The sequence below is a fragment of the Chenopodium album genome, chromosome 23 (genome assembly GCF_948465745.1).
Source record: "Chenopodium album chromosome 23, dcCheAlbu1.1, whole genome shotgun sequence".
NCBI classification, from domain to species: Eukaryota; Viridiplantae; Streptophyta; class Magnoliopsida; order Caryophyllales; family Amaranthaceae; genus Chenopodium; species Chenopodium album.
The window spans coordinates 12,573,626-12,596,557 of NC_137856.1; the positions used below are offsets into that span (position 1 = coordinate 12,573,626).

At 33.0% G+C, this 22,932-nt stretch overlaps 1 protein-coding gene across 1 annotated transcript; it reads left to right on the plus strand.

Annotated features, from left to right (window-relative positions):
* Positions 1–504: 504 nt before the first annotated feature.
* On the plus strand, positions 505–17,157 carry LOC145608088 (epoxide hydrolase 1-like). Its single transcript, XM_081663688.1, has 3 exons — positions 505–1,086; positions 15,875–16,107; positions 16,741–17,157. The coding sequence occupies exons 1-3, from the start codon at positions 607–609 to the stop codon at positions 16,985–16,987; spliced, it is 960 nt and encodes a 319-aa protein (XP_081519814.1). The 5' UTR covers positions 505–606; the 3' UTR covers positions 16,988–17,157.
* The last annotated feature ends 5,775 nt before the right edge of the window (positions 17,158–22,932 follow it).

Sequence of the window (22,932 nt, forward strand, 5' to 3'; positions counted from 1 at the left end):
TAGTTATACATTTTTAATAAGAAAGTGTAATTTAGTTGGGTTTTTTTTTTTTTTTTTTTTTTTTTTTTTTTTTTTTTTTTGACATCCTAACTTCCTAAGTTAGATTAAACACATGTATCATTTTGAAACTACTACTAGTGTTTTGACTATGTACTGTACTAAACTCTATTGTGTTATGAATTGATCTAGTAGCTCCTTCTAAACACACTCCCCCTCAAAAAAAAAAAAAAAAAAAAAAAAAAAAAAATATAAAAAATAAAAACTGTGAAAAGCATACACCACAATTCACTTTTACGTCAAATTTCCAATTCATAGCCCCAATTCATATGTGTCCTAAAGAAAATAATTGAAGTATTTTGTACTCTTTTAAAAGAAAGAAGCGACACTACAATGACAGAACAAATTGTGAAAGCTATGGATGAAATTCATTGGCCCTTTCATATAAATTATGACACTTGGTCCACTTTAGTCCTTGTTCATCACGTTTTTATGTAAACCTTCGCAAGTACCACAAATAATAAGACCTCAACAAAAACAAGCAAAAACCATAAAACCAACCAACCAACTTCATTTTCCACCTAAAAACTAAACTTTGGTAAGACATAAATGGAAACATCCGACGGTATAAGACACCGGAAAGTTCACGTGAATGGCATAAACATGCATGTAGCCGAGAAAGGAGTTAAGGGGGCACCAATTGTACTCTTCATTCATGGCTTCCCTGAATTATGGTACTCTTGGAGGCACCAAATCTTGGCCCTCTCGGCTCTTGGTTACCATGCCGTAGCCCCTGATATGAGGGGCTACGGCGATACAGATGCCCCAACGGATGCCCAAAGTTACACTTACGGGCATATCGTTGGTGACTTGGTGGCCTTGATTGATGAGTTGGGGGTAGAGCAGGTTTTTGTGGTAGGCCATGATTGGGGCGCAATGATTGCTTGGTGGTTGTGCCTATTTCGGCCCGATCGGGTGAAGGCGTTGGTGAACCTTAGCGTGGCTTTCTCTCCCCGGAATCCTAAAACCAAGCCAGTTGATGGGCTTCGTGCTGCTTATGGCGATGACTATTATATTTGCCGCTTTCAGGTAATTTTTTTAGAATCATATTTATGGTCCTTAAATTTCTTTATTTAATTTGGAGCATATTTCATTCACGGGGTGTTTGGTATAACGGATACCAAAAAAAAAAAAATAAAAAAAAAAAGAAAAAAAAAGTGTATTATTAGGTGGCGTAAGGATAAAATAATAAAATAGTGTTAACCTTTACTCTATGTTACTAGGGTACTTATTATGTTCGACTCGGGTACGTGTCCAGGTGTTTGACTCAAATATTTTGTGAAAAAAATTCTATAGTTTTGAACTAAAATATAGGTTTGAAGTGTCATACCCATGTACGAGTGTCTAAGGTCCGACACGGATACTTAAGATAAAATGAAGAGTCCGAGTAACATAGCCTTTATTAAACACATCTTGTGGCCATACCATGAGGCCGTTTGTAAATTAACAAAGTAATTCCTATAATACTAACTAAATAATCCTTATAATGTCGACCAAGTACCCTCTATATCACTGATGAAGTAACCTTTGTAAAGTTGATCAAATAGCCCCTATAATTCCCAAAAATAACAAGTCAGCTCTAAATTGGGAAATTTTTTTTTTTTTTTGACACATAAATTGGGAAATTATCCCATGCTTCTCACATCACCAAATCATGCGCATCACAATCGTTTGATCATCAAATTAATCAAGATAAATCGGCCAATTTACACCCAACTTGTGCGCACGCATCAATGAGGTTGACCACCCTCATGATGAGCGCAAATATAGGTCTTCAATTGGAGTTTAATGTTGATGTTGCTGCTTTCGAATTGCTGATGTTGGAGGCTATCGGTGGTGAATTAGTTGAAGGGGCCAATTGCGGTTGGTGCTGCACTAAGAGGTGAGTTGTGGTGGCTGGCTGAATCGCTGCTACTTGGGTTTGTTTGCTGTTGCGGGATATTGGTGGTGATTGGAGGTGAATTGCGTGTTTATTGCGGGAGCAGGGGAAGTGCGTGAGTGAGAGTCGGCTGGAACAGGGCACGACGGCCGCACCCGCGGTGAGCCCGCAACCCGCAGCCAGTCCTCGGGGGCTTACTGCCTAATTTCTGGATGCTTTGGTGTACGCGATCCCGCGCCCGCGGCTGGGCTGCTCGGTGATGCCTGCTTGGGCTACTTGCTCAATTGTTTCCTTGATTGGGACCCGAAACTTCAAATGTTACTTCAAATTAAAGCACATACCTTGATCCAAACCACACCTACATACAAGCAAGCCCGAGAGGATAAATCAAAACAAATAAAATTAAATAAAATAGAAAATAAAAGAAATAAAACTAAAACTATAAATTAAGGACTAAAATAATGATAAACTAATCAAAACTAATCAAAACTCAAAATGAGTTATTAAAATGGAAAAACAAGGAAAACTAAGAAAATTGTATGAAAATAATGAAAGAAAATATAGAAAAAGGACCTAAATCTTATTCTTTTGTGCTCCATAAATGACGCCCATCAAAACTCAAGATTAATAATAGGAAAAATTGAAAAGAATAATGCCGCTCTTGTCACTTTTGCTCAAAATAATCCCGCTTTTGAATAATCTAAAATTAATCCCACATTTGCCCCCCATCTACTAAAAACAGTCCTTTATCCGGTTTGTTAATTTGATAGTCTGTTAAAGAAGGTGACTTGCTATGTGTCATCATCTTATTGATTCAATTTTAATTTTATGTACAACAAAAAATACATAAATACGCAGACCCCTAGTAGGCAATTTTACTTTATATTTTATCAATGTCTATAATTAGAGGTGTCAAATCGGGTACCCAAATGGAGTTGGGTTGATCTACGATGGTTCGGGGTATTTGGGTCGGATAATGACAAATCATTTTAACTGATCCTAACAAACCAAATCAAGTCGGGTCAAACTTAATTACATTCGAGGCAAAGGTAGGTTAAGGTATGGTCAGGTACAAATGGAATTCGGGTCAAGTCAAATTTGGATCGAGTCATATATATTGAGTTCAATTAAGCTCGAATTTGGATTTAATTGGGTTTATTTGGGTCAAAATGGATTTAGTAGATTTTGAATCTGGTCATTTGAATTCAGTTTAATCTCTGTTCAAATCAATTCAGTTTCGATAGATCTCAGTTCAAATCAATCATCTAATTTTAAATTCATAATAGAGCTATTTTCTATACAAGTATTTTATTATCTTTCACTCCAATCAACCCCATGTTATTTATTAGTAGAATTTCTCTCTTTTGCTAACAATTAAATATAACCCCCATTAACTACACTTGTTATTCAAAATCCCACGGTCTCCACTATAATAAAAAAATCTTTAACTAATTAACTTATAAGTTTTGGGTCAGGTTAGTAGGGTGGCGGGTAGTTTTGTATCAGGTAAAAAATAGGTCGGGTAAAATGAGGTATTTTTCGGGTATAAATGGTTACGGGTAGATTTCAATTCGGGTTTAATGGAATCTAGGTCTTAAATTGTCGGGTTTTATTGGTTTCGGATAAATAATAAGTCAACACCAAGTTGGGTTTGGATCGTAAATTTTCGGGTAAAATCGATTTCAAGTTAACTTCGGGTTGATTCCAGATCGGATTTGGATGAAAACTTTTTGGGTTCATCCAGTTCGAAAACCGTTCGGTTTTAGGTAAACCTTTCGGGTTGGGTAAGTTTTTGACACCCATATCTATAATCTCTTTTAATAATCTTATTTTTTTAGTAGCTGCGTTAATTTGGTATTAGAGCCATAATACGGTTAAGATTAAGCCAAGTTGGTAATTAAATTAATAATAAATTAAAAGTAGAGAATGCAAGGTCGTCTACTAAATGTAAAAAACCTATTTTAAAAATTATTATCAGATTTCTGAAAATACTAGTAAATTTAGCCCGGTCCTTAATTATATAGTTGATCAAATTGGTGAATTGAAAATAAAAGTTGACAGCATATATGCTCTTTGTATCAAAATTGAGAACAAGCTGTTAACAATAACATATCATATTAATAAAAAAATTAAGTGAGCTATAAATGACAAGTTAAACAAATATAACTTTCTTTAACAAACGAAGTTTGACATTAATCTGATAAATAAGTATCACCTAATAAAGAAAAATCGTCCCTTATAAGTAATATAAATACCCTTTTTAGAATTTATATAAAAATAAGAAGTTTATTACTGTATCACTCCCCAAAAGACTCAGTAGCTAGTGATAAGGAAAAGAACAAAGACACTATAGATGAGCTATCATCTTTAAGAGAAAATGTTTGAAGGATTACAAATCTTATTTGATAAGGAAGAAGATCCTGATAAACTAAATCAAATCATGAAAGTAATTTTTGAAAAAGGGATTGCTTTTGATAATAAAAATAAAAGAAAATAATTATGTCTCTTTAGAAGAGGATTTATATCAACATATTAAATGGGATTTATGAAGTTAGATTATCTAGACTTTCTACCTATTGAACTTGTTCAACAAAAGATGGACAATAAAATAGGTAAAAGAATAATTATGGATAATAATGACGTTAGAGAAGAAATTATTTAAGACAATGATAATGTAAACAATGTTAATTATCCAAAGATCTAGTTATTAAGGAGAAAGAAGTTGTACACGACCAAGATACGTACCAGAGAAGACTGCCTGGTTTAGTGTCAAGCTTATGCCTAATCAGATACCTAAACAATAAGAAGTAGCTTTTGAACCCATAAGTCAAATTGGTTATAAGCTTAAATGAGATTGTGTAAGAGATAAACAAGATGGTTTAGATTAGTGAAAAAAGAGCATGAGTAGTGTTTAGACAATGAAATTAAAATTTCATAAATTTATCATATCGGGCATAGCTTTTAGGCTATGTAGACTGGTATTATGGTATGGATGAAAAATTCAAAACTACATTAAGAGGCAATAAATTGAATCTTCTGGCCTACTAGAATGTTTAGATAGTTTTGTCATTACATTGAGTTAGAATTTATTAATCCTAAAGTTGATCCTATTAAAAAAAACGAATAGAATATCAACGAAAGTTAAGTAATTTGTCCCTTTTTAATATGAAATATGTCGAGAGGTATATAATGGAATTTAAAACATATTATTATAAATTAGTGAAAATGAGAAAAACCTTGCTTGGAATGTTTCATGATTAATTACTAAGTCTTCTTAATAAAAAAAATAAGCAAAAAAATATAAAGAATGGATAGAGAAATTCCTAGTTAGGGATACCCTAGGATACAGATTTGATTTCCTAAGAAAATGGATTGAAAAGAAATGTAGAGAGGTTACAGGAACTCCATAAATGAAGAGACAATTTCTCACTGGTTGGGATTTTTCAAATAATGGGATTGTCAAATAATTATAAATGTGAATGAAAAAGTTATAACGAGAGGAGAAACCTGTAAGAACATGTATTATAAACATAAACATAGAAAACCCATTAGGTTTATTAGAAACGCGACATATTGTCTCGAGAAAAAGAAAACATGCATGTGTTGTTCTTGTGGAGAATTAGGTCACTATGCTAATGAATGTAAGAAACCTAATTATAAACTCATGAAAGCCTTAGGTAGTTGGGATTACCTAGAAATAACAGAAGGTGAGGCTTTAAAATTAGCTTTAAGTAGAAATAATAGAGGAAGAAAGTGAGTATAACGAAGAACCTAAAGACAGTGAATTTAAAGATGAAAATTACGAAAGAAATAGATAATATGATGGAAGTTGAAGTATTAGGGAACTCAGAATTAGATGATGATGAGGATAGAAGTAAAATTATTATAGGTCAACTAAAAAGAATCGAGTACTCAATTGAAGATAAAGATGTAGACCAAATGAACAAAGAAAGTTTGAATTTCTCCCAGATTACTAAAGATAAAATATTTAAAACTTCACTCTTTAAAACTAGAACTAAATATGTATGTGAATAAATAGAAGGAAGTATTATTGAAGATTGTGAAAAGAAAGCAGCAGAAATGAGTATCATTAACTTGAAAAGCATTAAAAACCATAAATAAAAAGGAAATTATAGTTATATTTGCATTGGTGCAGTGCAAGTATACATAACTCCTTCACAAGATCTCAGTAAGGATGTTAAATGCTTAAGCTTTGTTTATGATATTAGACATAAGGAGCTCTACGATAAAACTTTTAGTGGTATCACATGTAATTTTAGTCAAGGAACTATAAGCTATATATCTGAACCTAGATATTATGTGAGCTTAGAAGATTCATATGCTCCAAAGTTTTTAGCTATCAAGTTATTAACTGATTTATTAAAAATTCATAAAGGAACTCGTCCCATACAATTAAGATGGAAGGTATAACATAGTCTACAAGTTAGTTAACACTTAGATTCATCTTTCAAGAATCAAATAGTAGATGCACAGAAATAAGAGCAAGGAGGAGGCCCTAAGAAGAAAATTACCTCTATAAAAGTAAATACTAATGAAATAGAGATTAACAGTACAAAAACTTGGGGAGAATTATTCATAAATCATGTCGTTAGTAAGAGACAAAGTAAGTTATTAATTGATGAATCAAGATTGCTCTATCATGGAATAACAACAAACCCTATAAAAGTAAATCCTAATGAAATAGAGATTAACAAAAACTTGGGAAGAATTATTCATAAATCATGTCGTTAGTAAGAAACAAAGTAAGTTATTAATTGATGAATCAGGATTGCTCTATCATGAAATACCAACAAACCCTATAATGTAGAGAATTATGAGTCTTAGATCGCCATGTTTGAGCAGGCAAAATTCAAATATAATAAAGTTGAAAAACAAGTCAATGAAAAATCAGAAGAGGATGAAGAAGAACTATAGCCTTAATAAAAAAGTTAAATGAAAAATATGAAACCAAGAAATCCTTAAAACAACCAATGAGATATAGTATAGATATTGGTTCATGTTCAAATTTAAATATAAACTATAAACGAAGATCCAAATAATTTTATTATTGAATAAAGAAAGTTAATTGGATATAAGACCACAACTGTGAGTGAACGAGTATATATATAAAGATGAGGTTAACATGCAAATGAAAGCTTAGAATGAAATATTCAGTACTAATTATAATAGAATTTATATATTCCAATTGATGCATTGAATAATATAATAAACATTAATTTATGTGCATATATTGATAGTGTTTGTTTTACATATTTTGGAAAAGATCTTTATTTCTGAAATTCTGGTGGAAAAAGGATAAAATCCTATGCAAGTTAGAATTGCTAATAACATTGTCATGATGCATTTAATAATAATAGAAGAATTACCAATATAAGTTGGAGGATTTCAATGTGTAATTCCTATTTTATGGGCTACTAATCAGCATAGTTCTGATATGAGTGTTGGGGTTTGGTGAGTCCGACTCACCGCGGAAACAACCCCACCCGAGGAACCACTCGCAATAATTAAAATCATATAGCATTAATAAATAAACACAAAGAAAAGATAACGAATCTTACCCTCGAAGCGAGCTTCGCCCACAAACCGGGGCTCTTACTTGAAAGCTACGAGCACGTCAAGCGCCGTGCCTCCGACGGTATCCACCCACAAAAAGGCGAACACAACTTTAAGGTCTACTACCTTGGGGTTAGCAAGGTCCGACCAAAACCCGAGTGTTATATGAGTTTAAGAGTTTTCCCAAAATTATGGAATGCTCTTTCTAACTCCCACTCAAGCACTTTACTCCAAATCCCAAGGTTGGTATTTATAGAGGAAAGTATGTGTGGGAATTTCTATCCCATCAATGTGGGATCATGAAATTCCTCAAATTAATTTAAAGCTAAATTAAATTAAAATTGCAAACTAATAATAAATCTACAAGTGGCATTACCATGTGAGATGGGTTGGTGAGGACCACATGGAGAGTAGGGGACCATACTTGCTCCCCACTCAATACTCTCCTTGTGCCACATGTCCTCACTCACTTACTCCCATTTTCCATACTTCCTTTTAACCCACGGCCCTATGGCCCGAGCCAAGCCACGAGCCAAGCCCGAGCCCGGCCCGAGCCCAGCCCGCACCTAGCCCGCACCCAGCCCGCACCCTGCTGCTGCTGTGGCGCGGCGCGACTGCTGCTGTGCCTAGCCGCGGCTGGCCGTGGCTGCTAGCACGGTGTGCTAGCTCGCACCAGCCAACCATGGCTCGACTTGGTGCTTGCTAGGACATTTTGCCCCTAGCATTTGGATGCTCGGGGCACTCCGATGCTAGGGGAATTTTTGGAAATATGGTCGATTTATTATTATTTTGCGCGTCTCGTCTTTTATCATTTTGACTCGACTTCTGACGATCGGTTTCGACGCTCTAAGCTCGAATTACCGACGTCTAAATATTTAACACTCAGGCGACGAATTAATTTCTTCCGAATTAATTCGTTGAGTTGGTTCGCATATATTTGCTTGGGTGCGACCCGAAGGGTTTAGTCAAGATTAAGCTGTAATATTAATTATATTAATATTACTGATCGGAAGCGGCCTCCACCCAGGCATTCCGATCACTTGACCTTGCTGAATATATTAGCTTTCTAAAAATTCTGAACCCGCTATCAGAATAATACACTTGTTCGAAGGACACCATTCCTTTCAATGAGAATAGGAAATAACTTTCAAAGATTGTACTCTCCATTCGCTCAACCCATTAATCAAATAATCTTTATTATTAATGGTCATTCTTTCCTATACATTCATTAACAACGGCTTATACTCATCAAACTATGAAATTTACGCCTAGCCAGTGTGGTGATAGGCTACACCTTCACAACGAGAGGTTGCACTTATAATTTTCGAGTGTGATTCTGATTCACCATTAATAGATCAAATAATTAAGTAACAAGAAAAATTATGGAAAAAATAATATTCAACAAATCCATGAGAACATTGATCGAGGGTCGAAGCTAGGTCGTTGAGGCTAACCCCTAACCAAGGTCAAACAATATTTATAAACACTCAACACACCCCTACACAAGTATAACAGTAAGTCGAGGGTCGAACCCAAAGGAATGGTGGGCTATTGTCTATTGTCTATGGTCAAGCTATTCCGAAGTCTAGATAGGGTGTGAATTCTATACTAGGACAAACACGACAAATAAACGAGAAGAAAATCAAATGTAATAAGCACTAGGGCTAGGATCCACATGCAGTCATAATGGAAGCAACTATTGGGAGGTCAAATTGGCTAAGTCAAACAATGTGGGGGATGATCAATCATGCAACCAATAGAGCATATCAAGCTATTCTCCTATAGGTCTAACTAGCGTCAACTACGATAAACTCTAGCTAGGAAACATCACAAGACACCTCAATCGTGTAAATGCAAGCCACAAATCAATGGTACATATCAATGTGAACTTACAATGCAATCTAGTGCAACAATCAAAGTTGGCCAATCTTCAATCAATCACACACATGCACATGATCATCAACCAAATTTAATCACATTATCAACTCCATCAATTATCCCCAATTAGCACTAATCCATTACTCATACATGCTTCACCATTACCCTAGCAAGTAATCTACTCACTAGCCATTGAAATTAAGATCAAAACAACACTAATCAACAAATTCATCATGATCAAATCAAACAAGCTAAAATCAACACAAAATCAATCAAACTTCAAACAAACTTGAACAATCAATAAAGCAAATGAAATCAAACTAAAGATCAAACTATAGCTTGAATTAAAGAAAATGAATCCTTACAAACTTGATCAAAAATCAAAGGCAATGTAGAAATCTTCAATCATCAACAATACACCATGAACTTCTCTCTCTAAAAACCTAGAGTTTCTCTCTCTAAAAAGATGATCTAAAATTATCTAATGAATTCTTCTAATTGTTGTCCAAAAAGTTCTCTCTCTAAAAATAGAAGGAAAGGCTATATATAGGAAAGATACAAAAGAAGAGTTAGTTAGATCGTCCCAAAATAAACCCCGGAAGGTGCGGTCGCATCAAGGAAGAGGCGCGGCCACGGGAAAAAGGGTACGGAACAGAGACCGGGGGGGTGCCCGCGCCACCCCCTGGCGCGCCCGCGTCACCCAGGTGCGCGGCCGCACCACCTGTGTGCGCGCCCGCACCTGGCAGCAGGGCACTCCCTCTCTTTCTTCGTCCTAGCTCATCCTCGTGCACTCGTCTTGGTGATGATGATGAACACTAAGGTAGGCAGTCTTAAAATGGATATTTTGGTGGGTTCATGGCAAAGATGATGACCCCACCGCATGCGTGCACCGATCTCTTGACGTGCTCCTTGCGTTCCTTTAAACTTTAAGCTTCAAAAGATGAACATGAGGCATCCAAATTGATGAGAAATATGAGAGGAAGGCTCGGGAATCCTTGGAAACACGATCATAACCTGAAAACAAACGAAAACAAGCAAATAAGAGGGAAAAAGAACAAATAAACAAAGAAATACACAAAACAAGAAAACTAACTAAGGAAAGCATAAACTAAAGAAATAAAGAACAAAACTAAGGAAAACTAAGAAAAAGAGCTATAAAATAGCATGAAAATCATCCTAAAAGAAGTCAAATGAGTGCCATAAATGACACTCATAAAACATTGGGAAAAGGATAAAGCGTTTGCTAAGATAACTTTAACAAATTCGAATAAGATTATTAGAGTAAGACAAATGATTTATACCTACAAAGATATATTAGAATTTGATGAACAAATTAAAGAATTGTTGAATAATAAGTTGATTAGGAATAACAAGATTCCTCATAGTCCGACACTCATGGTAAGGAATCATGTCAAAGAAAAAAGAGGTATAGATAGCTAGAATGGTAATAAATTACACACAACTAGATGATAACACTTTGTTTGATGGCTATTACATTACTAACAAAATTGTGTTATTCAATAGAATACAAGGAGCCACCTAGTATTCCAAAATGGATTGTAAGAGTAGTTACTGGTAAATTAAAATGGAAGAAGAAAGCATTTCATTAGTTGCATTCATTGCCCCTCAAGGGCAATATGAATGGTTAATAATGTCTATTTGATAAAAAAATGCTCCACATATTTCGGCGAAGAAAGGATAAAATTATTAGAGAGGTTAATCATTGTTATTTGGTTTACGTTGATGATATTCTAATCTTCTCAACAAACTTAGAGCAACATACGAACGATCTTAAGGTTGTAACTCAAAAATATATTGAGCATGGTATAACCCTTAGAAAAGATAAATATGTCTATACTAAAAAAGAAATTGAGATTATTGGATTAGAAATTAAAGCAAGACAAATAATCATGCAAAACCATATCTTAGAATAGATTTAATAATTCCCAGATGAAATTGCAGACAAAAAAAAATTAGAAAGGTTTCGAGGATGTTTAACCTATGCTTCTGATTTCTTAGAGAATCTTGCTTCGTTAACAAAGCCACTACAATAAAAATTCAAGAAAGAAATCACTTGGAATTGAAAGAAAAGTTTTGATTCCAAAATTGTTCAAGATTTAAAAGCGATAAGTAAAGAGCTTCCTGTAGCCAGTGAAGATTATTTAATCCTTGAAACAGATGCGTGTAATGAGCACTGAAATGTTGTGTTAAAAGTCAAAGAAGGAGAAAGACTTTGCAGATGCACCTTTGGAAGTTTTAATAAATTAAGCTGAGTTAAATTATCCCACAATTCAAAAAGAAATCCTTACATTCATTAGAGGGATTAAGAAGTTCATAATCTTCTTACCCCCTAAATAGTTCTTAATAAAAAAGATTGCAAAGGCATACTTCATTTTGTTAAAAAAAATTTGTCTATTATGCAAGCGCAAGGGAGACACCTACGTTGGTAATTATGGCTTTACCAATTTTCTTTTACTGTTGAACATATATATGGATCGAAGATTTCTTTGACAGTTTTCTTGAAAAGAGAATTATCAAATGACAAAGAACCGCTAAACATCATAAAAACCTCTTGCCCATCAACTAGAAAATATGGAGGTAGAGAAATAGACTCTTATTGAGGAAACTAAGGAAGCAATGGAGTGGGTTTCACCCTCCACCTGGGCCTTGATGGAGGCCATGATCATTTCATTAAAAAATAGGTCTAGAGACGATTTGATTAAAAGTTGTAGCATTTAGAAGGTTCCTCATGTATGAATTAATGGTCATAATCCTACGACTCATTCCTGATGTTCGAGGTACAATACTAGATAAAATAAGAGATGAAGAACTTAAATTTTGGTACAATTTAGTTGAATCAAGATCTTAGAAGGTGTATGATGTTTTTGATCTATTTAGGGAAGTAGAATAATCTTCAACACAAATTCTAGAGTAGGAACTATGTCAATTCATCCACCTACTCTGGAACGAAGAACACCATATGTGGTAGAGCACTGTAGAGCTTGGAATTATAGAATGGTTCATAGCGTTGTACCAATTCCTAATAATAATACTACATTTTTTTGGAAACTCACAAGGTTCTAAAGGTGTGCATTTAGAAGAATTATTTATGATTTTATAAGATAAAAATGAAGGGTTGAACAAGTTCAAGTGCAAAGTGAAAACATCTAAATAGTTGAAGGAAAAGTTAGCTCAATCTCCACAATCCTTAATCATGTTTGAAGATGTTCTTCTCAAAGTCAAAGATTCAATCTGTATCCAGTAAGGACGAGTAAAAGACCTTACGCAAGCAAGAGCTTATGGATTTTTCTATATTGTTCAATATCTTAATTAGTTCATAGCAATATTGAAGAACCCCCAGTCATAATACGTCTTGGGAATACTATTATAGTAGCGGTACAAAGGTTAAAGAATTACTTAGAAGGAGTGTTACACGGAGAATCGGTGTGTGATTATCTTGAAGAAGTTAAAGCTGAAAGCTATTTACTGCAGATGTTTGTCACAAAGGATGAATCATATGTTGCCAAATGTGTTATATATTTCAAAATAGAAGAAGATAACCCCATGCGTATCCACTATGAAGACAGTAAAGATAGCGAGGGTGGTCTATAAGACATGATGATGGATGAGAAATAAATTCTTGAGCCCTCATCTGTAATAATGCAATCTACTTTCACTGTAGCCACGTTTTATTAATTTTTATTGTTTGTAAGTGTCTTTAGAAAAGCAATGGACTACAATCAGTTGTTTAGTCTGAATTTGTTGTAAGCCATAGAAAGTGTTGGTAGTCTGTGTAAGCCTTCCCTTATATAAAGGGCATTAGGCAAAGATTGAAGGCAGAATTGGAAGAGTAAGCTAGAGTATTCTTTTGAAAACATTATAGAATCCTCTACTGAAAATCCACACATTAAGAGACTGATTGGTTTTCCATCTCTCTTAAAGTAGAGAAAAACTGTAGCATTTTGAGCTTTTGAGTTTAATAGCCCATCACGTTTCGCAATAATAAATTAAATTATTTAACTAGAGACTATTGATCGTTACCTAAACTCAGTCAATAATGGAAACTTCAACGTTTTAAGCTTCTAGCTTTACTAAGGTAGCTAACCCCAACTCTGTCTTCCTTAGATAAAAAACAACACGGATCTAATTTGTTTCCTACCTTAGACCGTAGTCTCTTAATCAATAAATTTTTATTGTTTTATGATGAAATTTTTTTAAGAGAAAGATAACTATGTAAGGTTTAAGGGGATAACTAAAGTTAGATCTTTATTTAATTTAGAAAGATTACAACACTCATATTTACAACACACTGATTTAAAGCTTAAACAGACACGAGCTGAACAGAGTTTTCTCTACTTTTAGAGAGATGGAGAACCAATCTATCTTTTAAGGTGAGCATTTTCTCTAGAGGACTCTCTAATGTTTTTAGAAGAATGCTCTAGCTTACTCTTCTAACTCTGCCTTCACTCTTTGACTAATCCCTTTTCTATAGAGGAAGGCTTACACAGCCTACCGATACTTTTTGTGGCTTACAAAAATTGATGACTCAATAAGGGATTGTAGTCTACTGCTTTTCTAAAGACACATGAAAACAATAATAATTAATAGAATGTGGTTATTGTGAAAGTAGATTGCATTGTTACTGATACGAGCTCAAGAATTAGTTATCTCATCCATCATCATGTCTTGTAGATCACCTTCGTTGTCTCTACAGTCTTCATAGTGGACACGCATGGGATTTTCTTTATCTATACCAAAATCTATCACACATTTGGCAGAATATGATTCATCCCATGTGACAAAGATCTCCAATAAATGCTTTTTTCCATCTAAGGATAAATATCTTCCAACTTTAACTTCTTCAAGATAAAAACGCACTGATTTACCATCTAACACTCATTCTAAGTAATTGTTAAGCATTCTAGCATTACTATAGTAGTATTCCCAACATGTATTATGAATGGGGGTTCTTCCTTTATTGATATGAACTGATTAAGATATTTAGCAATATAGAACAATCCATAAGCTCTTGCTTCTGTAGAGTCTCTTACTTGTTTTTGCTGGACATAGATTGGAACTTAGACTCTGCGATAAACATCTTCAAACATGATTAAGAAACGTGGAGAGCTAACCTTTCCTTCAACCATTTTGATATTTGTACTTTGTACTTGGACTCTTCCTTTGTATCTCGTTGCATCATAAATTCTTCAAAATGCATACCTTTGGAACTTTGTGAGTTTCCAAAAGAATGTATTATTATTAGAGATAATGGTACAATGTTATGAACCATTACATAATCCCAAGCTCTATAGTGCACCGCCACATATAATTCTCTCCATTTTAGAGTATGTGGATGAATTGACAGAGTGCCTACTCTAGAATTTGTGTTAAAGACTATTCTACTTCCCCATAGATGTTCAGTTGGATAATCTTTAAGTTAAAATTTAGGACGATTGGAAGTTAGGTCATTCTTTGATGATTTGGCCAAGTGGAAGTTGGATTAATATCACTTTTTCATAATTCAACCAAAAATTACAAATTTGGTGTTGTACTAATATGATTGCGTACAAGTAGTCCTTCATTTTATTTAAAAGCACTATGTTGACTTAGCTTTTTGCATTTTTCACATATTTACTTTGACCAAAAATTAAAACCTTTATTAATTATAATTTTTTTTATTAACATATTCTTCATACAAACAAAATGTATCAATATGTTATTAACCTAAAATTAAAACCTTTGTTAATAAAATAGCTCTACCATCTTAACATTGTAGTCAAATTAAACTCAGGCAACATCATTTGTTAAATTTGTTAAGGAAATTTTTTAAAAAAGGGACAAGTTAATTATAGTTTTATGTCTTTATTGGATTTAGTCAATGGCTAGTCAAGTTAACAATGATGAGTCAAATAAGATTGAGTTACAAGTCACCATGTAGGCCAAGTCAATAACAGTACAAGTTGTGTCGGGTAATTGACGGTTTCAAGTTGCAACTTATTTAGGTGTGAATTCAAGTTTAAATCATTTTTAAGTTAAATTAGGTTAAATAGGTTTCAGTTAATATAAAACTGGAAGTAGGTTTGATTCCATACGTAGGTTGTCAGTTAACATCGAGTTGGTTCAGGTCGGGTAATAGTTCATTTGTTTCACTCTATTATTACAGAACGATTTCTCTAATTAGCCAAGTTTTTGACATCTCTACATTGGATGATGAAAACAAATAAAGAATTTGCATTTACTTTAGATACGATACGATGAAAAAATGAGTGTGCATTGACTTTAGGTATAAAAAATATAGTTGATCAAATGAGATCGAAATAAATGATATAACCTCTCTCTTATATCACCAACCAAATTCAGTTGTCACTACTCTAGAATGTATTGTCATTTATTTTTTATTACTTATCCATCTTTCACTTTACGTGATTATCTCATAGTATATTACTCCGTAATATAAATTGTTCTCATTGTTAAATTATTGAAAAGGTACCTAGAGAAATTGAAAGTGAGATTGCTGAAGCTGGTGGAGCTGAAAAACTGTTGAGGAAATTTTTTTCGTATCGTAACCCAGGACCCTTGTTTTTGCCCAAAGGACACGCATTCAAAGATGTGTCCCCTTTTCCTTCTTTTGTGTCCAAAGAAGAAGCTGCCTATTACATTCACAAGTTCACACAAACAGGCTTTACTGGAGGATTAAATTATTATCGTGCTCTAAATTTGTATGCTCCTCTTTCTCACCCTCTTATTTTAATTACCTTAATTAGCTAAGTTTTGAGGTTTACGATTACTTACTTTAACACATTTTAGTTTGCTGAAAACTTGGTATATTAACTTTGAATTAAAAATTTTAAACTGATCTCATATCATGTGAATTTTTTTGATCAAAATTGAAGAGTGCAATAGGAAAAAGCTAACAAACACCCATAGGTGTTAGATACTTGTAATAGAACTAAAAGTGGAAATTTTAATGTAAAATAAACATTAATTGCATTAATCGACGCGTGATTTTTTTTTATGTAATCTTAACTTAATTCTTATTTCAGCAATTTATAAATTGGAGCACTCATTAGCCCATCATCGAAATAAAAATAATTAAATAAATTTTTGATTTAGTAGTTATTTTGTTTTAGTCATAGATTATTTCGCTATACTAAAAAATTTGTCAATTGCCTTTTAGTACTACTACTTGTAAACGGATTTCTTTAATTTGCCCGTACATACGTTTTTTTTTTTTTTTAACTTTATTCACATTTTATATACATCGATCCCTCTTTTTACTATCTTTCATTAATTTATAACAATTAGTTAATATTTCTTGCATCCATCATGACATCTTTCATTTTTCTATTTAGAAATTGGGAACTCACTGCAGCATGGACTGGAGCAAAGGTGAAAGTACCAGTGAAATTTATTGTAGGTGACTTGGACCTTACATACTATATGCCCGGTGTAAAGGAATACATTCATCAAGGGGGAATGAAAAAGGATGTACCACTCTTAGAGGACGTGGTCATACTTGAACAAGTAGGTCATTTCATACATCAAGAAAAGCCTGATGTTATCTCCAATCACATCTATAACTTCATCAAAAGATTCTAGTTAAGGTCAATGTAACCTGCTATGACAATAAGACAAAGGCTACACATACAACCAATGTATGTGATCCCCACATACAATTTGACGACATGGCAACTTTTAATTATTGGGCTCCAAACTCCACTACCTTTGAAATTTCTTTCAAATTTAAATGAAAATTCTAGTTAACCTAATGTTTGAATTTCAAATTTTATATCATTTCCAATACACATAATTATTTTATGATTTTGTTTTAAAAAATAAAATTTTGTTCATCATTTATTCACCCCCATGAACAACAAACCTTCCAAAGCGAGGGCAATGAAAGATTGGAACCTGGGAAAAAAAAACGTGAATTTGGCTTTTGTTAAATTGATGAATAGTATTGTTTCAAAAAAAATGATGAAAAGTATTGAAATGGGTCATATTCACGTTTCTATTAAATTATTGAAATGGGTATTCTTGTTTTTCCTCCTTTTTCAATTCTATCCAATTTCTCTCTCCTCTTTGAACCACGGCTACCATAATCATCACTAACAACTACTCGCACAAACTTTGTGCTTGATTTTATTGTAGAAGATTGATTCATTTTGACAAGTAATTTGGAAATCTTATACTTACTAATATTTAATTTTGAAGAACCGAAGATCGAGTTATGTGACGATTGAATCTCTGGTGAAGATTTGTAGGGCATCGAAATGGATAATCGCGAAATTAATTAAGGCTTTTGATCCCATAGAGTGGTTTGACATATTTCGACAATTGCATGTGTATAAGATGGCATACCAAATTACCAGTTGTGACTTGTGAGATCCACCTTTGGTTTGGCAAAGTATAATCTTAGTAATTAAAGATTTAAAGGGTGTTAGGGTCTATTAAAATATTACTCAGGGAGAGAGAAAGGAGGTTTTATCATCTGCTCTAGCAAGTTAACAGATCAATGGAGTTTGTCAAAATAAGAAATTAGGCAAAATATGATATTAAAATACCAAAATCTAATATAATAATATATAAATTTGATATGAAAATGTCAAAATTTGATGTAAAATTATCAAAAGGAAATTTTGAATTTTGGTACATCAAATATGGATCTAATTGAATTTTCGCACTCGTTTAATTTTTTTTTTATTAGTTTTTTTTTTATTTTTGTAAATTGGTACCAATCAAAAGGTAAAACTATAACTTTTGGTACCTCCGTCTACATTCTGTCAAGTTTTTCGTTAGTAGGTCCCCCCATACTAATGGCTAGTTTGTTAATTCTCCTGTTCTAAAATAACGTCTCTTTTATTTTTTCTTTTTTTTTTCCCATTTGCTTCTGTATAAATCTTGTACTGTAATCGATTCACTTTAATTCTGCAAAGGGATTGTTTAAAACTTAGGGTTCTAGTTTGTTACTGAATTGCGAAGGGCTTAGGAAGAGCTTGGACGCATTTGTGAAGCACTGTAGAGGCGAAAAAAGAGGTTAGTTTTTACTAATTTTCTAGACAATTGCGTAATTGGAAGTTGAATTGAGTTGAAATTTTTGTGTACTTGTGGTTCATATGTTATTAAATTTTGATTTGTACTACCAATTGTGGCTTTAATTCAATGATTTTGTTATAATTTTATGAAACCCAAAAATTAGGGTTCTTGATTTGACTTAATTTAGTGAAATGTTGTTTATTGAAATTAAAATTGCATGTTAGTAATTAAACTGCAATTAGGCTTTTTTGTTGTATGTTTGTTTCAATTTTATTTGAAAAATGGCTGAGAATAGGGTGGTTTTTTAGATTTAAGTACTTGAGGGTAGTTGCTGACATTGAAGTAGAAATAGGTAAAGACAACTTGATGGATACTTGCATCGAGTTTGAAGATCAACTTCGCGAAATAGATCGGATGATCCAATAGAGGATGTGTAGATATCTTGTTTCCCACATTTCAGTATGTTTATAAAGGGAAATATTAGAATTTAGAAGATGATGGTGATGTGTTCAAAATGATTAGGAGGTTACCTAATAAAGACATCTATACCATTCATGTTGGCACCACTAATGATCCTGGGTTCTTGGCAGACTTTATATGAGAGTATAGTATGAAACAAAATAGGACATGACCCCCCTAGTTATCCTCATTTTGGTGCTCAACTGTAATACCCCGTATTTTCATACGTATTTTCCTAATTAATTAAGGATTATTTTATAAAAAGGGTATTTTAGTAAATTTATTATTTGGAGCCAAAATAATATTTGAATTTTGGCGCCAAAAGCATTTTGAAAACTAATCATTATTTTGGATATGATTTATTACCCATTTATCTTATTTTAAAAACCGGATTATTTACATATTTCGGATATTTTAATTTAAGAAAAATAATATTTTATAAATTAATTATTATGGCCGAAAATTCCCATTTATTTAGCTAGGAAATTTGGATATTCTATGTATAGAAAATATGATTTTCTTAGTTAATTATTGGTGAATAGTTGGTATTTTAATTAATTAATTATTTATTTAATTATTCTATATTATTTACACAATTATTTTTATTCCTTAAACCGAGCAAAATCTTCCTAAATACTAGTAAGGGAATCTCCTATTTTCCTTAATTCTAATTCTCCATCTTTTTAGTATCCAATCATCATATTCTCTTGCCTTTTGTTCCTCTTGATTATTCCCCAAGTAATTCTAATTTCCTTATTATTTTTCATGACATACATACCTTCCATATTCAAGTATACACAATCACCTTAATATCCAAACTTTCCTTAATTCTTTATTCACTTCTCCAAGTAATCTCTTAAACCCTAATTACCATAATTCTTCCTACATTTTCCTACCATAATTCATGCTCATACTAGCCTATAAATACCCCTTCATACCTCTCAGGCTCTCACATTCTTCACACCAATTCTCTTCTTTTCTTCTCCTTAATTTTACACAAATCATCTCGTTTATCTTTGAAACCAATTTTCGGGCACTTCAGGTCAGTTTTTGGGGTATTGACGTTTCATAGAAGATTGTTCCTCTCAAAAAATCCTTGAGGTTAGGCTCAAGAATCACCCAATTCGGAGTTATATCGAAGGAGTTATAGCCTCTGCAAGTTCTGCCTATTCTTTCCAACGCAAATCCAATACTTCTCTCTTTCTTGTTTTCTTATCTTTTCTTCTTCTCTTCTCTTATTCAATTATTATTATTATTATTATTATTATTATTATTATTATTATTATTATTATTATTATTATTATTATTATTATGATGGGGGATTTATGAAAATTATTATGAGTATTTTTAAAATCATATTTAATGATGTTTATGAGAAATTAATTAAAAGGTTCATGTACATATAGTTGGGGGTTTTTAATTATTTGTTAACCCTATATTGATTAAGGTTATATTTATTTGTAGGGTGTGTTCTATCAAGATTCTTGAGGTTCTTTTGGTGTGTTTGCTAAGCAAGGATCAAGGTACGTTAGGTGGCTAGATACCTTTGAAAGTGATTGGTTTGAATAACATATTTTATATGATTTGATTGGTGATTGAATTAAATTGATTTGAATTGTGATTTTGAAATAAATTATGTTTGGAGGTATTGATAAAAGTATTTTGAATGATTGATTTTTAAATTATGTTTTGAATGGTTTGATCGAATTACTTATCATGTTTAAAGGAATTAATTTGAAAAGTTTAATGAATTAAATAAAAGGTTTTTTTCAAGGAAGAGTTATTGATTTTGAAATTTATTAATATGAGATTTTATTCTCAAGTATTTATTTTAAAGGTTTTGATTTTGAAAGTATGTGGAAGGAGTTTGAATTATATTGGAATTATTGGATGTTAAAAGGATTTATTATTGAACCATTGAAATATTATTATTAATGCTTTATAAGCATGTTGGTAATCCCACTATGCGGATTTGGTTTATTGATAAGACTATGGACTTTGTATGACCTAGTCTTTCCTCAAGAATAGCCTTGTAATATAAGGAGACTAGCTTGGGGGGTGTGCACACTTGGGTGAGGAATTGGATTTAAAAGAAATTGGTTCAAAAAGGAATTGGATTTTTAAAGGAATTGGTTTATCAATTATTTTGAATGTTGAATCATTGGAATTGGTTTTAAATCATGAGTTTTGGAATTATTGGATTACTTATTGGAAATTGGTTCTAAAACATGTTTGCGAATAAATTGAGTTTACATTATCCTGCACTTATCGTACTTAGCATATTTTGCTAATCCGTATTTCCTATTTGTTTTGGTTCGCCCTGTTTACCGTAATGGTAAGCAGTGTTGACTATTTTCAGGTGGAGTCATGAATGAGCATATGGGAGTCCTGGGATTTGCTTCACCTAGTTTAGGAATGTTGGTCTTGTGTTTATTTTGAGTTCTCATAACAATGTTACTATTTTTATAAGTATTAATAAAAGAAAGTTGAGTTTCCGCTGCAAAGTATTGGTTTATTTTAGTAAGTTTGAGTAGCCTTGCGTAATCACGCGGCGGTAATACGCCCAAGTCTATCTCTACAGTATAATTAACGTATTATACTGGTATTTCCGTAGAGGGAGATTTGGGGGTGTTACAAAGTGGTATCAGTTTTAACGGTCCTAAAAAGATTAAAATTGGTTTAATAATAAAAATGGTGGGTAGACTTAAGAAGGGCATATAGGATAGATAGAGTTTCACATTTGTGTGAGAGTCAAAAGCTTTATTTTTACTGAAAAACTATTTTCCTATTTGTGGAAAGATGAAGGAGAAAAGGATTCTCGAGTTCTCTACGGAGGCCTATAATGGGTACGTCTCTCTGTCTAGGAAAGGCTCACCTCAACGTCGTAGGTAACTTTCCTGGGAGACGCGGGCTTGACCGTCCTTTAATCTTGATTTAAGTACATATATATTATTTTCGAAAATAAAAAGAATTGAAATTATTTGAACTTGAGTATGCGATTATGTGTGCATTAAAGTTGGTGTTAAAACACCTTAGAGTATGGTCTAGAGGTCCGAATTTTTGAGTTATTGCCCATGGTTGGGTGATCTTGAGTATACTTGGTTTATCATTGAGTTATGAATTGCTTAATGCAAATGGAATTTATGAGTTGAGTTGCTTATGTGAAATACCATAGAATTGATAATTTATATGTGTAAACAAGATAAAAATGATTGATAATAGGAGGAAGGAATTCTTTGATTTTTTTTATTACTGGAAAGGTGAAGGGATTAATACATGTTAATTAACCACCCTTGTTCTATCTCTTATTGAGAAGTTTGACCTTGAAGTGTTACTCAACCACCATGGCTAATTCTATTATTTCTAACCCATTTACCTAGAGCTAAAAAGTATAAACCTTTCTTTGAGAATGAGAAGCACCATCATGAGGGAAAGTGGCTAGCAACCTTGACTCGATTCAAAAGTGATCTGTACTACCTTAAACATGACTATATATCAACCTAAGACGAGAGTTGTGGAACCACCAAACTTGGGGAGAACCAAACCTTGAAAGAATTTGACCAACTTCATTACTTGAACTTCCAACTACTCTTTTGTTTATCCAAAACTTCACAAAGAGCTTGTTTCCTCTATTGATGAATCCATACCACTTTTTTTAAAGCATAAGAATTATCCTTCTCCTGCTCTAACTCAAAGTTATGAGACTCCTACCTCATGTAGGTGTCCAAACCCAAAAGCCAATTTTCACATTATAAAGGCCTAAAGTTCATATTCATATATAAAGATTACCAACTCTAAAGTATCACCCACCTTCTCCAAAGGTCTAATGTTGTTTCTTCTAAGCCAATTTGTGGATGTGCTATCCCACACTATAGCCCAATTTATAACCCAATTCAAAGCTCAAGCCATACTCCAAATTACAGTGATTACAACCTGTAGACACCCATTTGTGTCTCCCCAAAACCAAACCCAGTGATGAATGCCTTTCACGTCGAACCATTATCGAATTAGGTGAAAGTGGTTGAAAGTTAAGTGTTACGGTTTAGTTT

Excerpts from the sequence above, each read along its gene's own strand:
- LOC145608088 (XM_081663688.1), top strand. The coding sequence starts at position 607 with ATGGAAACATCCGACGGTATAAGACACCGGAAAGTTCACGTGAATGGC. Across the intron at positions 1,087-15,874 it reads ATTATATTTGCCGCTTTCAG|GTACCTAGAGAAATTGAAAG; the intron begins GTAATTTTTTTA and ends ATTATTGAAAAG. Across the intron at positions 16,108-16,740 it reads TATTATCGTGCTCTAAATTT|AAATTGGGAACTCACTGCAG; the intron begins GTATGCTCCTCT and ends TTTTCTATTTAG.